The sequence below is a fragment of the Platichthys flesus genome, chromosome 16 (genome assembly GCF_949316205.1).
Source record: "Platichthys flesus chromosome 16, fPlaFle2.1, whole genome shotgun sequence".
NCBI lineage: Eukaryota > Metazoa > Chordata > Actinopteri > Pleuronectiformes > Pleuronectidae > Platichthys > Platichthys flesus.
The window spans coordinates 15276112-15294355 of NC_084960.1; the positions used below are offsets into that span (position 1 = coordinate 15276112).

The 18244-nt window shown below is 43.1% G+C and overlaps 1 protein-coding gene across 1 annotated transcript in view; it reads right to left on the reverse strand.

Annotated features, from left to right (window-relative positions):
• Positions 1 to 6408: 6408 nt before the first annotated feature.
• The window catches only part of spop (speckle type BTB/POZ protein), a 95701-nt gene continuing 83865 nt past the window's right edge, over positions 6409 to 18244 (reverse strand). Inside the window, exons 8-11 of the mRNA XM_062408849.1 lie at positions 17559 to 17614; positions 14008 to 14130; positions 11081 to 11223; positions 6409 to 8156 (exon numbers count right to left, since the gene is read on the reverse strand). Of these exons, the coding sequence (XP_062264833.1) occupies positions 8012 to 8156; positions 11081 to 11223; positions 14008 to 14130; positions 17559 to 17614 (467 nt within the window). The 3' untranslated portion in view covers positions 6409 to 8011. The remainder of the gene's footprint in view (positions 8157 to 11080; positions 11224 to 14007; positions 14131 to 17558; positions 17615 to 18244) is intronic.

Genomic DNA, 18244 nt, shown 5'->3' on the forward strand with positions numbered 1-18244 from the left:
TAACGAGGCTAAGAGAGAGCTTTCATCTACCGGAGCACAGGTAACAAATGGACCACAGTGCACAGAAGACAACCCCCCCCCCCACACCCCCCCTTCCTGTGATGTCCTTTACCGCATCTCTCTCCTGCTCCACAGCCCCTCCCGCCTCACAGACTGTGTCATTTATAAACTTTATACACTGTTGCTTTTAATTTTTCGCCCTTTCCACTCGAGCACTGTTTTTAACTCTTCTCACATTGTTTTTTTATTTTATTTTGTGCAAAGCCATTTCAATGTTCGGACCAAGGCTCTATCAGTTTGCTGTATATTTGTTTTACAGTGGAGGTTTCGAGTTTATTAGGTGCTCCTTTACAATCTGATGCAATCCAGCACGGCCGCCCTGCAAAACACACTCCCGCTCTAATGTGAAACTTTTGTTGATTCCTTGTCGGGGAGGAGTCGATTGAATTCTGTGGTAATAGCTGAGTCTATCCAGCAGTTAGTGGGGGAGCTGGATTGGATTGTATTACACTGGAAGAGTTTTTAATATTATAGACCATAGTTCTCTCTGTGGGTCTGCACATTTCTACTTTGGCCCAAAACCCGTCTGTCACTTTGGTCCAAGCTGAAATATCTCAGAAAGTATTGTATGGATTGGCATGAATTTCACAGATATCCATGGAGCCCAGACAATGAATCTCATTAACTCCGGTGATCCCCGACTTCTCATCTTGTACCACCAGCAGGTCTGCCTAAGTAAAGCCTCACAGAGCTGGAAGCCGTAGGACCTGAGCTCCTGAGAGTGTCTGGGCAATTTTTTGGGCGGTCTTTCTCAGGATTTCGTCTTCCACATATGAAGAACGCAGCAGGATAGACCTGGAATCGACGTGTTTGGCTACAGTTTTTCATCCTGAGACATTTAGATTCTCTGGAAATGGATAATGTTGGATTATTTCAGGGAAATGTCCGGAGTCGACTGGGTGTCTGAAAGCAGCTTTGGTCTTGTTTGTATCTATTGTGTTTTTTCTATTACTGAGCTTATACATTTACTGTTTGACTGTAAACCAAATTGGGCCTCAGGGTCATAAAAGCCCTCGAGTACTTTCCTCGTCCCATCTTTCCTCTGGTCTAATGCATGCTGGAGCGGGCCCCCATTTATTTCCCATTCATCTCTCCTTCCATTATACTGTACATCTTCAGCCTTATTTGGACAGGATTAATACTCCAGAGGGAGACGGGTAGTAAAATATTTCCTCCCGCTTTGTAACTGAGCTAATAATTCCACAGGGAATTCAGCACAGGAGGAAGCTTCGAGGAGAGGACATCGCCTCGAAATATTATGTGATTTGATTTTCAGGAAAAGATCCAAACAAAGAAAAGGAGATTGAAAGTCAATATAAGGTTAAGACAAAAACTGGTGAAAATGTCTTGCATCTCGCGGCCTTTCCACAAATCAACATGGCTTTTTAATGTCTACCTTTCCCGGCTACCTCTCCATCCCTCTCTCTGTTGTGATGATGAACTCCTTTTCGCCCGGGCTCCACAGGTCTCATTACAGCCAGGCCAATGGGGAGCGCTCTAATAAACAGATGAAGATGACACTGCGCGCACAAACACAAACACACACACAACCTTGAGAAAGATTACACCGGGGACAAGTACAAAATAAAACCTTTCACTTGATTATTTCAGGCAAAATAAACTTGAGTCCTCAGACACCCTCCAATCTGAGAGCAAGAAAAACAGTGACACAATAACATCCGCCGTGAGAGCTCCAACAAACACGCAGGTGCCGATAACAGCGCTCCTTGTTACAGGGAAACTAATGGACACACACATGCACATTCAAACACACTTGAATAATGCAACACATACACCGCGTGGACCTTCCTCTGTTGCGCTGTGCACAATAAGTCTTGCTTCATTAAAGCCAAATCTCATCCACTATCAGTTTACAACCACAGAAGTCGTTTGAACCGCCGGGGAAATACAATTCCATTCTGTTTCGGGGTTATCTTAATATACGAGCTTGTCTCCGTCACATTGGTCTGCGGTTATGAGCTGGGCAAACACCCACAGCACCGCAATATTGCACCGGCACATTCACAGGACAGATTGGTGCGCACAAAGCAATTAGCAGCTCATATGTGTGTAATTGTGTCTGCCTGTGTGTGTGTGTGTGTGTGTGTGTGTGTGCATGATTCAGCGCCCACGTCTGGTTCTTCTTCTCCTCTAATTTCTACATCCGCTGTTATTAGCAAACAGTTTATTGCGGATTGCAGTTTGTTTGTGCACTTCCCCACTAATCCTTGAAACAACCCTCTCAGGAAGGAGGAGAGAGGACAACACTCAGGTACTGTACGCCGCTGCCGCCGCCAAATTGTCGAGAGTAAATCGTTCTTTGAGGTGTAACTCGCTCGGACACAGCGGCGAAGGAGAAACAAGACAAATGGGGCACAAAGAAGACAAATCTCTCAACGCCGTCAATGTCTGAGGGGCTCCGGCCATCCATCCTCCATCGCTCCTTCATTCTCCATCTGTCTGGCCCTATCCCACCTGTATGACACACGATCACTCTTCATCCCTCCATCCATCCATTACCCCTGTCACTTCATCCCTCCATTTCTCCGCCCCAAGGCCCCGAGCTTCCCTTTACCTGTCACAGATGATACCATCTAAGTGGATTACTTGGGAAATCATGAGGGATATATGGTCAAATATCTCCACACAAAGGTTACAATATGCCTTTGCTGCATTCAGCCGTGACGTACTGACGCCCTGATGACAGGCTATTGTTTTTTTTTAATTACGCACAGTTTGTTTTTACTTATTATTATATTATTGTTACCGAATCACTTACCGCCAGTTAGAAAATGCTTACATCACTAGTAAACAGTTTTTTTTTTTAGTTAAAGTCATTAATAAAGGCTTTTTTCGGTAAAGTCATCAGTCAAGTCTGAGTTTAAAACCATTTACAAGATGAGGAGTCAGTAAAGAAAAGCTGTGGCAACCGCTTTGCATCTTTCCTTCCAGCAGATCTGTGGTTAAACAGTCCACAAAACATGATTCACAATGAATTTAGAAAAGATGTAAAAGTTAAGAAACAAATACTGAAACAACCCGATGAATTTTCACAAGCTGGCAACATAAAAATTGTCCTTATCAATGTCTCACTCATATTTCTGATTAATCTTTGTCTTATTTACCATCTTTACCGCATTTCTAAGTATAGAACGACTCATTCGGTGGATTTCAATTCATGCAATGTAAAGCTATTAATCTGTATTCTTTTTATTAAAAATTGATCTATGAACACGACTTTGTGGAAATAGTTTGTAAAAATTGTTTGAATTATTGCTGAGAATGACAAAGCAGTTTGGGTTTTTACAGCCTGAGATTTTACTGCTTTGTTTCTGTCTCAGTGCTCTCATCTGTCTTGCTTCAAGCAGCCGGCAGAAAGCTCCCATAAACCCACTGTACGCTGCCTGTCCCGCTCCGAACAGTGGACAGATAAAGTGCCGGTGGAGACACAATGAATCGGGAGGCTGGGCAAATCGGACAGTTGCGTGGGTCCCCCAAAGGTTGAGAGAGGGACCAAGGATAACGCTAGTTCAGCTCAATGACAATTTCCTGGGAACCCCGGTTAATCCCCCTGAAAGTCCCTTTAAAACACTGCTGACGGATGCTAATGTTTCTGTGTGATCGCATAATTTGTGTACCACCATAGCTACTTTATAAGGTGATAATACGCTAATATCGAGTTAACAGTTTAATGTGCTGCCCCCAAGTGGTTTAAAACCTTTAATGAACGCAGACGGATAACTGACAATCCAATAGTTGCTCTTTTTAATGTCCTACTAATAATCAACAAGCCCAGACTTGTTGGAAAGCCCTGAGTTGATGGGTGGAGCTGACATTAAAATACCTGGTTTCAATCTCTAGCCCTTGAACTCATAACCCGAAAAATAACCTCCTCTCCCCTATCCCTCGTCCTCCGTCGTCCTCCTCGCCGGGCGGTGCTCAACATCAGGCAGCAATCTCTGGCTGGCTCCTCCTCCTCTTTTGTGATGGTGTCCTGACAAAGGCGCAGAGCTTGTCACAGTCTTTCACAGCATTGACCTGCCACACCTCGGTCTCCCATCTCCTATAAAAGGAGGAGTGAATGATGGGAAGGCGAGATGGAGGCAGGACGAGTGAGGAGGAGGGGGGGGGGGGTGACAGACTCATACAGAATGCATAACAACAGAGCACGCCTCTCCACGTGCATGGCTCCATCTATATCCCTCCCCTGACTGTCTCATCTAAGGCCATCGGAGACACACAAGCGCAGACACACACACACACACACACACACACACACACACACACACATATCGTTACAAAGATACAAAAGGTTGGCTGCAAGCTGCTACACAAGCTGACTATCAAAGCTCGGGGAGAAAAAAAAACGATCACACCCCAATGCCTCAAATTTCAGCTCACATGAGGAGGGTCACACTGGCCCCGACTGCAGTTACCAAAGCCTCTTTCTATCTCAGGGACAGTCCTAAAGAGCACACAGTGCTGACATGCATGTCCACTCAGAGAGCACTATATGCCTGCCATGTTCACACGTTCTTTCATGCACACACCTTGACCTATACTGGGGAAACACTCAAACTCAGGAGAATTGGCTGCAGGCAGAGCTATCATGCATTACAGAGTACAACTTAGCAAACCCTTGTTCCTCCTTTTCTGTCTACAGCTTGATTTTATAGTCTCATATACACGAGGCTCAGCGTGATGGGTTTTATATAATTCTACGTCCACATTAGAGAGTCCAAGCAAATGCATTTTAACAGTGTTTGTCCTATTGAGATTCACGTCAACGGACACAAATATACTCATCGACTCTGTTGATCATGAAAGTGAAAAGGCGTGAGCAGTTGAGAACGGCTGAACGTTAGCGTGAGCCTCGTTAGCCCAGTATGTCGGTAATACTGGAAATAGCAATTCAAGTGCTTTGCATCGTCTGTAATCGTATGCAGAGCCTGGTGTTTTGTCTCCATGAGTCTTAATCAATCTGTTTTTGAACAGCGTATATCTTGGTTCACGCAGGCTAAAAAATTCTCCATTGCATCTACATCCACCTTTTGCTGCGCCTCGACTGTTTCACTTCCTGAACACACATTGTTGAAGTGGTGGAACACGCACTCACCTCGTCTGTCCCTGTCTATTAAAATGAATCAGTCAATCTGTGATTCTATCTTAGTGTAAGTCATTTAGTTTGGGACGGAGGTAACTCGGACCAGGCCGTCTAAACACGTGACAACACTTGAACTAGTTCTTTTTAATGTGTGTGAACTGAACTTCAAGCATGTTCTGGTTTGGTGCCCATTAATATGTGTACTGGTTTCATTCATATAATGTGGTAATATTTGAGCTTTATGGCTGATCAGGTTAACTGGCAGGAATTACATTTTGTACACGATGCAGAGCAAGGTTTGACCTCACTTCTCATTATCAGTGATTTAGTCTGATAATGCACAATAAATAATTCTGCTGATATACGGGCGCTGATTCACAGCATGTCACATTTGGCAGTGGACGAAACGCAACATGAATTCCAATGTCTCCAGGTTCAGTCCTCTGCTTCGTCTGGTTCCTCTCTTTTCCTCTCTCCTCATTTCCTCTCATCTCTCCTCTGCTGGCCATCAAATTAATGAAAAACATTCCACTAAAAACAGTTTATATATATATATATTTATATATAGCTTAAAAAATGATGTGTTGATGATCTCCATCATGATGATGCATGATGAAATTGAATCAGACGTCCCACAGACACTGCATGTGCTCCATCATAAAGCTACACTTTGCTCTCTGTATCACAAACTGTGGCTTTCCATCAGTTTGATGAGTGCCGGGGCGACGGCAGAATATCCCCACAGATCAGCGGTCAAGGCCGACCGTTGGATGAGCAGCGATTTGCAGGGCTCAGGAATGAGCTTCCCCTAAGGTCCCGCTGGGCCTCAACTTTGGTCAGCACGGAGAAATCCCTTTTAAAATAGTGTCCGAGAGAAAGGCCCAAGTCTCTCAGAAGTGATTACAACCTAGATGTTCTCTAAGCAAGCCCTCAGAGATCAAGTCAAACAGGCCTGTGGCCATGAGCAGGGGTGGGTCCACACAGTGCACGGCTGGGTGTGAGCCCCTGTGATCAGACAGGGGGAACAGCACGTGCACTGGGGACTGAACTTTGATCATGACTAGATTAAGCTTGAAACTGAAATGTGTTACTCACACACACACACAGATCTGGCAGCAAGTTGAACGGGGGGGGGGGGGGCATTAATGAGTCACTAACTGACCAAACTGCATAATGAGCAATAGTGAAGCTATCAAAGATGAAAAAGACACTGTCATAGCCAGATAAAGTCAAAGAGTCTGTATTTTACAGGTTCACTGGACAAAACGTTTTTTCAGGCCTTGTCTACAACACTGCAGGTCTTTCTTTGAACAGAAATGTTGGCATTTGTTTAAAAAGGAAACTCTCCATCCCCCCGTCCATCATTGTACAAAATATTTTTTGTTCAGAACACAAAAACGAATACAACCGCTCATACAAGCATGTCAGGCCAGCAGGTGGCGATGAAGGCTGAATCAACGTCAAATACCAGAGACGAACATTGCGAGCGTGCTCAGCTAGCTTTGGTCCAAGTCAAATCGGTTGAGGCCGACGCTTGCGACCGCCACTGATGTGGAGCAGTGATGATTAATTTAGCTGTGAACTTAACCAATTGTAGAGACGCTGGTCTATAGCCGCCATTGTTGTTGTTTCTGGTGCATGATTTTACACAAAGCAGTTTTACATGAACACAGAAAGCACTTTGGAAGGTGTTTGTAAAATCTTGGCTTTAGTGATTTAAAAAAGCTGCTTATATGTGAACGAGAGGCTCAAACACAAACAAATAGTTTTGCAAAACATCTGCATGGCCTGGTGTCAGTAAGAGGAAATGAGCTGTTAATTAACAGGTAGATTGTTTGTTTAATACCTTTCCTAAAGCTTGGCAGACAATGTGCTTTTCTTTTCCGATCCTCTGCGTTGTGTTAAATCAAACTGCAAGATTTAATCAAATCATTTAAAAGAGAGAAATCCAGCGTTGCTCTGTGTGATTCCACTACGAGTGGAAAGTTAAATGCTGTTTTACATCACATCACTGTCTCGATTAAGACGACAGTTTTAGCCACAACATGTAAACACTGCTACAACCACATTCCAACATGTCAACTACAGTTGATAACAGCTTCTGTAATAGCAGCCCTGTAAGAAAGTGAAGTGTGGAACTTCTTAAAGTGCAAGATGGTCGACTGTTTGAACGTCGGCCCTGAACAGATCGCACAGGAGACAGTTAATTGATCGTATGGATCATTAATCAGGTGTCGTGACCGCCCTCAAACTTCATGTCGAGCAGCGATTGATCTGAAAGATATTCACCTCGATTTAAAAATTTAACTCAGCCTTACACCGTCCTCCCATTTGAAGACATGTTCGGATCAGTCCTCTTTCATTCAAACTGAGAATTGATTATGCCCTAGAAGAACAGCACTTTGCACAAACGTCACTTTCTGGATGGTTGATCCTCTTCACTCGGCCTTCATGAGCAGTTTGGGCGTCAAAACTCGAGACATCGTGCGAGATAACATGCCACGGAATTCAATTTACAGGGACTCAACATTGACTTTTCAGTTTCGAGCCAGGAGAAGTTTTCTTTACGTGACCGACTCCCAGATCGAGGCTCTGGCTTTCCAGTATCACAGTGAGAAAATATGAATATTCACTTCATCCCCATCTACAGAGATCTGTATTACCTCCTCTGCATCAGTCCCTGTTTTTTTCAGCTGAGCTTTCCGTTTGGTCATATAGAGCCAAGTCCTTTGGGTATCAGTCTTTGGTGTCTCTGGATGCCGGAGGAGCGAGAGGAGCACTGGGAGGAAGGAGCAGTGAGGTCGCTGGTACAGAAGGACCCAGACTGAGGAGTCACTCTCCAGACCACTAGGACTGTTTGAGGCGTTTCCGTGGCGGGCCCAGGAAGGGGCACTGGGCCGAGGCCAGGGAGTGATATGCTTCTGCCACGAGTTGCGGTTGAGAGATCACCATGGACTTCCAGCCCGACGTGTCCATCACCTCCGCTGCGTGACTGCGAGAAGAAGAGGGCAACGAGAGGAGGCATGAAGTTGAAGAGTGTGACTAAATGTTCAAAGAAAACAAACTTAATGGACAAAGTAACGGCACAAACAACTCAAGAGTTGGAGATTATATGACTCCATCTGTGTGGAGTACAGCTCTGAGACATTAAGGATTTGTCATACCAGCTGGCAGGCCTGTTATTTACTTAATATTTTTAAATATTTAACCCCAGAGGTCATTTTTGAGAGAAAAAAACAAAACGCAAATAAAAAGGCACCAGTCAAAGACCACAAATCTGTGGGCATGTGATGAGCAAGTCTGTTTAGTCACAGTTGTGTCACATCACGTCACGTCATTTCTCTTTAGAGCCCTGGTTTCCTTTATAGCAGAGGACTATTTGCAACCCCCCATCGCACATTACATATGGTTATGAGCTGTGAACACTTCAACCAAAAGATTATATTCCCTTCACACATTGTTTCATTCTTATAGTTCTATCGAGTTCAGAGGAGGTAAAAACTCTGCAGCATTTTACACAGAAGAAAAGGGAGGAAAACTTCAACAAAAACCAACATATGTTTTTAATGATTATTTTTTATTTACACAGTTTTTTCCCCAGACTTTTCTCCCATCTCTCCAACACTGTTAATTACTTCACGGCCCCTTGGATTTTGTTTTCAACGCTTTAGGGGAATCCTAACTGACTTTGAGTTAATTAATTTAGTTAGGATTGTAAACCAGCATTAACTTGTTTTGATATGGTGGAAATATATCATATTAAGTATTGAAATGTATTTGTACTCTACATATTTCCATATTTCCAGTGGATGATACTTTACATTCCATAATAATACTGCATAATGCAGTAAAAAATGACATCATCTCTACTGCAAGAAGAAATTAAGACGTTTTACAAACAATCGACATTTTATTACCTCAATCTGAACAGCAAATCCTGGTGTCAGGTAATAAACAGTGGAGGTGACTGGAAGCAATAAGCTGGTTATTGTGCAAAAAAACAGCTTACTAATTGCAGATTCTTAATTGATATTTTTTAATGATTCTTTGTAGGTTATGGCCATTTTAAAACTGCAGGGCTATTTGGATTACCCGTGTTTGTTGGGAAGTAAAAACTAACGGAAGCCGGTCAGCCCAAGAAAGTTGGAAAATCTTGTAATTAATTGCTGAAAAGTTTGACTGGTGGTCATCATCTCAGACACTGTGGCAGTCCTGACCCTCCCAACACCCTGAGGGTGCTGAGCTGCACTATCACGCAATCCACTGTGTGGCCTTTAATGACATTCTCCACGTTTCATTTGGAGTAAATACACAACAGTGTTTGTGTGTTCACATATATTTATGTCTTGGCATGTCTACCAAGGTGTGTTTATGTGTGTGTGTTTGTGGTCACACACTTGCCACACAGCAGCTCCAGACCTCCAGCCAACCTCTGACCCTATTCTCTGTGGAGGATATGAACCCCTGCTTACAGTAATGGCTCGTATGCTGAGGCCGAGGCAGCGGGCCAACGAAAGGGCACGAGGGGAGCAGCCACAGCAGGAGAGGAAGGAGGAGAGCAGAAGACAGCAGCAGTGTCAAATAAATAAATAAATAAATAGCAAGGGAGGTGAGTAATGAAAGTGCAGAGAGAAGGACAGGAGGGGGCCGAGGGAACAGTGATGTGAAGGTAAATTAAAAAGAGGCCAAAACATGACCTCCAGTCAGCAGATATAATGAGGCAAACTGCCACAATTATCAAATACACTAATTTCAGAAAACCACAGGTTATTTTCTGCTTCAAAAGAACCGTTGCTTCAATTACTCAGGTTGCATTCGCACAACTTACTATGATTTATTATTCAAATATTCTGGAGCCTAAAGATTCATGTTAGGCAAAGAAAGAGTGTGTTAACTCTTTTCTATAAACAAAGTGGATAAGGAGAGTTTGGAAGGCTTTACTTTCTGCTACACCTCTAGAGGCTCTAGAGGGGATGAATAAAGGAGAGAGAGGTGGGATAAAGAGAACTCCCATTGTCTCGACTAAATGACTGTAAGCTGCTTGTAAAGACTGGTCTGGAAGGAGGTTGAGATGCTACTGGTGGGGGGGGGGGGGGGGGGGGTATTGGCTCCTCCGTGTCATCTGTTTTCTGTATTCGTCCTCTAAATTGATTTTTGTTTTGTTGCTCTTGTTGCTGTCGATTGTGTCCGCGGGAGGAGGGTTGATAAGGCTTTGCTGGCCAGGAGTCCCCCGTGGCCAATTTTCCCACCACCACAACAACACTCACAAATTAAACTGTCATAACGCCCATAACCACAATTAATGACAGGGATTAGGGGCAGAAATCTGCATTACTGAACACCTCTAGGTACACATGAGCTCTCGAGCACGGAACAGGAGAGGGAGAGAAAAAGGCAGGGGAAGGAAAGAGGGAGGAGGGGCGAACAAGAGGGGAGACGGAGATGGAATCCGTTCGGGAACAAGGCCAGGAGATGGAGTCAAGCTGCAGAGGGAGGACCGATGAATGGACAAAGGGAAGTGAAATGTGTCTGGCTGTGAGACAGAAAATTCAGATAACAGAGGGAAGGTGATGAGCAATTTAGGTAGTGACTGTGAACAAGCTCTTTGTTTCAACTGGGCATTCAAATACGGGATCAATCACCTCTCCGTGGACATAAAAAGGAGTCATTGATGCCAATAGGACTTTTTTTCACCTAAACGTGCTGCCTGCAATGTGATTAACATCGGCAGTTGAAGTTTATTGCTCAATAGCCCAATGTGATCTGGCAGCAAAATGTTTTGATCTTTGGATCCAATTAAACTTCCTCGGGAAAAAAGATTGCTCCCTCTAAATTAATGACTTGCTGTGCGTGGAAACAAAAAAAATAAAAATTGGTTTGCATAAGAGCGGAAGGATGACGTGAAGTGTAACTCGCCAGTTGATGAAGTCCACAGCCTGTGTCTTGAGCTGGTCGGCGCTGTGCAGGTCGGCGAGGATGAGGATCTCTGCGGCGTTCTCCACAGAGAGACTCGTGCACAGGGCGTCCTCGCACATCACCTTCAGCCGCTCCAGAGCATACTGCCGGTGACAGAGAGAGCACGAGAGGGAGGGGGGAACAACAGGTAAACTAAATTACTTAAACAATGCTGCCACTAACAACTGCTGTCGCACTGTGTAATGATACGGAAACACCGAATTGCTCCACTGCAGCAGCAGCAAAACAACAGCTAAATTGAATAAGAAAATATATGACCAGGAGAGGGGAAAGTGACAGTTATGCAGACAGAGTTTCCACCACGTTTGATTACGGAATTGCTGGGGACAATAATCTTCTCTTTTACACAAGCACACTTCAGGATGAGTTGTAGAGGATCCGCAGAGACTACAGGGGAATTTGCATCACCACCAGTTTTTCAGTTCAGCAAAGTATTTACCAACAGTAATGATGTGAAAGTGATATTAATTTATTCTAAATACTAGGACTTGTGCGGAGCTGTTTAACCCCCTGAAAATCGAATTTTTTTTAAATCAATAAAATAAAAAAATATAATAACAATAATATTCAATCTTTCTGAAGATAAAAGCTACGGCCACTGTCTTCCATCTCATCATGTTGTATATACCCATGATGTCGTTATCACTTATGTGCTGATAAACAAACGTAGGAGCCAGGGAGTGGCAGGAGAGGAGCTTATCAAGAACGTCTTTCTTGATGAAAATTGTGCTTTCTTGAATCTTGTTGCTTTGGGTTTGTACCATCACGGTTGAATGAAATTACTGTAAGTCATTTCGGATCAAAGCTTCATCTAAATAAAAAGTGAATGTAATAAAAGTTTGAATAACTTTGTTCATGTTTTTATGTTGAGAAATCACTTGGATCAATACGTTTTTATATGGATACTGGGCAAAGGTTTATGTCAGATTTTTTTATTTATTTTATCTATTCATCAATATAATTTCAGTCCTTTTATAATTTATTATGGCTTTATTGACTTGAAAAATCGTTAAGCTTAGGTTGTAGGGATTTTAGGGATGAAGCATCGAAGAGGGTCCAAGAAGAAACATTTACACGATGAGCATTAATATAGACGTGGGGAGTAGCGGACCATTTCTATCGCGTTCAAAGGGTTAATATATTAAGACACAATAGAGAAAATACTGTATCTGCAATAAAATATTATTCATTCAAGAAAGAAGAATATAAGTAATGTAAGGATATTTGAATAGAAAAGAAAAACAATAATCCTTTCTTTATCAAAATGCTGAGAGGTTCTGAACACCTAATGCAGAGAAGTTTGGAAATGCTGCCGGCCCTGATTTGGTTAGAAAAGTCCAAGGTAGCAGTTCAGTCTGGATGGGCAGAAACTGAGATGTTATGAAAAGATGATGTTGACACTTACAATCGCTTGGTCTTTTGGGTCACAACAGAGCCTTTGCTTATTTGTCAGGCTCCTACCACATCACCCTCGTCCAGGAAAAAACACATAAGCCTCAATTCAGGGGCGGCCCCTTGCATAGGCAGTTGCCTAGGATGCAAAACGCAGAGGGGGCACCACAAGAGGCTGAATTACATGCAATGTTAGTGATACATGCAATGTTGACCAATGCAGTAACGTCACACCATCATCTTCTAACCCCGGGGACACACCGGAGGCAGAAGAGCTGTGAAGCGCCATGAAAAGCTGTTCGCCTTTTCGCACCCATGTTAATCAATTGGGATGTTTACACTGGCAGCAAAGCGCCGGGAAGCGGCTCGCGATCTGCAGCGACGGTTTCAGGGTCTGTTCTACTTTGTTCTGCTCGCCGCGAGCGAATCTGGCCAGAAAACACACTGAAAATCGAAATTAAACGATATAAGTGATAACAATATATAAAATAGCTGATCAAACATTCATCCCATCATTTGTAGGCTTGCGTAGATCAGTCACCTGTGAAGACCATCAGCATTTACCGGGCGCCAATCTGAAATCTCATCTTTGGTTCCAACATTGCCAGGGCCGACCCTGACTCAACTACAGTGTAGAATGCAATGGATAATCAATTGCAAGCGGTTCTGACCCTGTTGTCTTTGCTTACAGCTGTTGCAGGAAAATTCTGCATTTTACGATGAAACATCTGTTTGCATGTATATGAGACAAGCTATTATCCAAACATTTCCTGTTTACACCTGTTCACGCATGCAAAACGTGAGTGGTCACGAGATTTGTGAGGGGTGTGAGTATGGACAGGGACTAAACCCGGTATAAAACGCTTGAAAACCCCATTAATATGAGGGCGAAGCTGAATCCTTCGGCCATCTCTCTAAAATCAGTGACTCAACTCCTTAAAGTTTATACGAGATGGGTTTTTCGTTGTCTTTTGGTCCGTAAATCCTTTGATGAGATTTCTGCTGTAAACATGCTTTAAAAAAATGGCCTCACTTATTAAGTGGATAAAAGGCTGCTTCCATCATAACTGTGAGCAAATAAAAGTTGGAAATACAACTCAAGCATCGTGTTGCTATTAATAAAACAAGGGCAATGATTTCCATGAAGACTGGGAAAACAGTGAGAGTACAACCAAAAGAAAGCGAAGAGTGGGGGAGTACAATACGGGTTGAGATGAATAGAGCTTACATGGTAGAATAAAAGATGGATACAAGGTCAGTTCAAGGGTACATACAGTGACGGGTTCATTGTAAATGAGTGCATAAACTGTATATACCTCCCACAACATGTATGGATGAGATTATAAACGTGTATGTGCTCGGGAACTAAACATTAAATGTCTGTTTTCGGGGAAATTATTATGCGCACTGTCTTTTGAGTAAATGTCCACAGAAACAGGTGCACGCACGTCCACGCGCAAACACGCTCTCTGTACCTTGTCAGCTGCAGCCAGCAGGTCATCAGCCATCTTGTCCAGGTTGGGGGCCTTGCCTGTGTAGATGAAGCACATCATCTCTTTGAAGACATCTGGCTCCACGTCATTTATCTCCACACGGTTCTGAACGGGAGTAGAGGACAGGAGAGAATACACAGAGGGTTCAACAAAATAAAAGGCGAGGGAGGAAAATAGACGCTTTGACAATCCTTCAAAACCACACGCGGCGGCGGCTGAGTGTTTTTTTATTTCATGTCGAGTGTCCCCGAAACCTTGAAATCAGAATTAAACTCAATCACCTTGTTTCGCACACACAGGGACAGTCAGCCATGCAGTGATTCAAAACAAGTTTCAAATAAGAGGAAGAAAGAAAAGTAAAAGGATTCTCTGAGCAGTTTGAACACGTTTCAGTAAAACTCCATTCTAGTATATTTTTTTAACTCTTTTCAGCTGATTCCTGAAAATTAATCCCAAGCATTCATTCCTTGAAAGTGCCTGCAGCCAGCGGAGCGGCTTTATCGCTCGCTGGCACAGTGACAGTAACCTGAACCTTTCCTCCGCACAGAGAGGCAGAACAAAGCAGTAAACCAATTATAACAGTGCTTTATCGTCGCCACGGTGACCAAGGGCGTTTTAGCGGGGTCAGGTTGGGTGTACCAACAGCTTAGTGCATTTGTGACTCTGACCACTCGACAGCAACATGAAGACATGGAGGAATAATGGAGGGAGGGCCTGGATGCAAGGGGTCTGCTGTTCCATGGAGCTCAGATAACACACACGAACATATGTGAGCACGCATGACACGAATCTTCTGCTAAATTATGAACATATTGCTTTTTAAATTACCTACGGGCTCTTCCTTGAGAAGTAATTTTCTTCATCACAGACAACACATTTGATATTGTGAACACAAACCAATATTAAGGGGGGGGGGGGGGTTCACATACAGATGATGTAAACCTGACTCATTTGTGCTGCTAATTTTGCGACGGCAGCCTGTTCGAGTGATAATGAAATAATAAAAAAAGCACAGAGCAACCACAGCGGAGGTCACATGAGAAACAGGACTTGTTTCACTCCTGCTGTCAACGGTCTCTCATAAATAGACACCACTCACATAGTTACAGTATCTGAAGCCTATTCACAGAGCAGTCATCTATTAGCAAGATTCTGTCTGAGCTCATTTGTCTCTCTTCTATGCAGAGGAGACAGACACTATAAAAGCACCATCACTGCTGCATAAGGGTGTTTACCCATCTATCTGTTTTCTGTAAATCGTACAGGGACATGGCCCACCCTCTCTCCCTCGTTCTGATGAAGACGCCCACTTAAACAGCAATTAAGATGCATTTCCTGGCTCTATGCTTTATAATTTCCCCATTCGAGCCGAGCAGGCATCAATATTCCGCTGACGTGACGGCTAAATCACCACAGTTCAATCTCACCACCTCATATCATATGAGCACAACAAACTGTGGCACGAGGGCTCTCTGCATCACACATGTGCACACACACACACAGACACACAAGCACAAACAAACATCACAGAAAAGCATGCACGCACTGCACATGAAAAAGACAAACATATAAACTTTTATTCAATGCATCTATTACATCAACTGCACTCAGGACAACTAAGAATTTAAATCACAGAGGTTTCAATTTGAGTTACCATGAAACCCTTTCAATGCTACAGTGCTTAACAATTACAGCAATGAACTCAGATAAAAAAGTGCACACAAAGGATGAGATGGTTCTAGCCAGAGCTCTATTAAACTGCACATAAAGTGACAATCAACCACTGCAACTTAAATTTGAGTTTGTAGAATTCCTTCCTTAATGTTTTGCTATTTTTACAATACTTTTTTCAGACTGTTTTGAGCCACTATATTTAAAATAGAGACTGTAATTATAAACCAATATAATCTATTGTCAGAGATACAGTACATTAGCATTAGCAAATTAAGCATGTCAGCCAACAGCATGTGTTCCAGACCTTTGGTGCTAGTGACCATGCACCATAAATAGTAGATAGATTTGGAAATTAAACCAAACTTTCCCACTGTCAGACGGCGCCATCATTCACATTAGGAGCCAGAATCTGCGCAGTGGTGGGGGATAAAGCTTGTGAGTCCATCTTAGGTGTCAATTATGATGTTTCACCCCAATTAATAACATCAAATAGTAAGTTCAAACTAAACTTATCAGAAACAGACATCAGTAAAAGAACAACCTATTATATATATATAAGTATAATTGTAATGATAAATCAAATGAAAGTACCTTGCTGGACGTGTCTACTTTGTCTTTTTTGTTTGATCGCAGTCCCACCTGCTAACAAGTTGAAGGTGGACTTCATGACCGATACTGCAGCCAGCCACCAGTGGGCGATCAAAACACCTTGGCTTAATTTCTTGGAAGCTGCAGGTGGTCCATCTTGATTTACAGTCCCTGTTCGTGACTATTTGCACGGCTTGTTAGAAAGCTGTAGCAGCTGCTGAGCTAACTACAAACAGACTAACCAGTTGGGAACAGGCACAAAAGCTCTCTGTTCTCTATTTTAGGTTGTTGGCTATTTACCTCGTTGTGGCATTTAATCCCAAAATGTTTCCATAATTTCATTAAGTGAAGTTAGGAAATGGGCAAAAAGCAATGCAACAAGCTTAATTCCTAATTTCTTCAATCAAAAAGACGCATTTAGATATTCTCTAAAAAAGAGAATGGTTTCTAACACATTCCTCTTTTTACAGAGCAGTTCAAAGTGGAGAGAAGATAGTTAAATAATAGTGGATGATGCAGAGCTGCAAATTGGCTCCAACTGCCTCAGCCATTTTGAACTCTCTGTCTCTCTTTTCCCTCAAAGGTCAGAATTTGATTTACAACAACCACATAAGCAAAATCCACAGACTGCAGTGATTCTGTCCAAGAAATTCACTTTAAAAGCTTGTGTGACTTAACTTTGGTGGGGAATGCGAACAGTAATGCTAATGATATATCGGACACAATAGACAACCTACTTTGTGCTGTAAAATGTCCTGCTGGGTGCATGTAAGGGTCACAACATGTAGGTAATATTTTGGTTATGTGCTTATGATCGAAAAAAAATAATATTGTCTGGGGTGTAATTCAATTTGTTCTAATGCTGGTAATGTTATTAGTCTAAAATATTTAGTATGTGCAGCTCCTATGTTGTATCTGAAACTCAGCCCCCAACCCCCCCAAAAGGCCCCACAGCACCAATTCCAACCTCAAACCCAGATTTCATCTTGGAAACAGAGTAATTACCGAAACTGAGGCGGAAGTGACTCATTTTCAGTGGTGCTGTCTCATTCTGTCCACAAATAGCACCTTGTGCTTTAAGAAGTGCAGATAGCTGTTGTGAGGACACCAGATAATCGGAGCTGCAGACAACAAGGGGTGACGGAACACATGTGCAGACACTTTTTCAGACGTGAGCACTTCCTGACGCAACAGGGAGAAAGATAAAAATGTAGACGTTCAACTCGCCACAGAGGAGAAACGGGAACAACAGAGTCAAGTGCTGCACTCACCTTCATGCTCTCCTCCATCTCGTGTTCAAACATGGCACTGAACACCGGCGAGCGGGCTGAGGCAGAGGGAAACAAAAGACACAGAGAGAGGGGGTTTGTTATTGTGCGCAATGTGGATACACGGCGAGGTCTCTGATATCTGTTAACAGCCTGCCACAGGGCCGGAGCAGAGTGAGGCGGATGATTGACAGCAGCGACAGCCGTAGAAGCATCGAGTGGAAAAGGTTGACTGCAGCTCCTTCCTGCTGACAGACTCATGACGACCTCTCAGGTTTGTTTAGCAACCATTTGATGCTCATAGACTTGACTAGACTGGAGCTTGTTTGAAACATTATGCTTTAATTAACGTTTGACTTCCCATGGTCAACTGCTGCTATTCAATATAGACTATTCTAACATGGTGGCATAGAGAGAAGTTATATGGTTTATTAACTCTGCCATGCAAGAAGTGTGTGTTTTCATCCAAAAACAACAGAATGGATGAAGAAACCTGGTGGAAGGATGTGGTGTGGGTCAGGGAAGAATCCATTACACTTTGGTGCGGATTGAGCACTTTCATCTTTTCATCGCTCTCTCTGAGATTGCCTGTTTTTTTCCATTTTCACCCATTTTCCAGACATATTTAGGGAGCTGATATCTACGAGTCTTTGCAATTTGGTGTGACTTCAGGTGTGTGCTCTACTGAA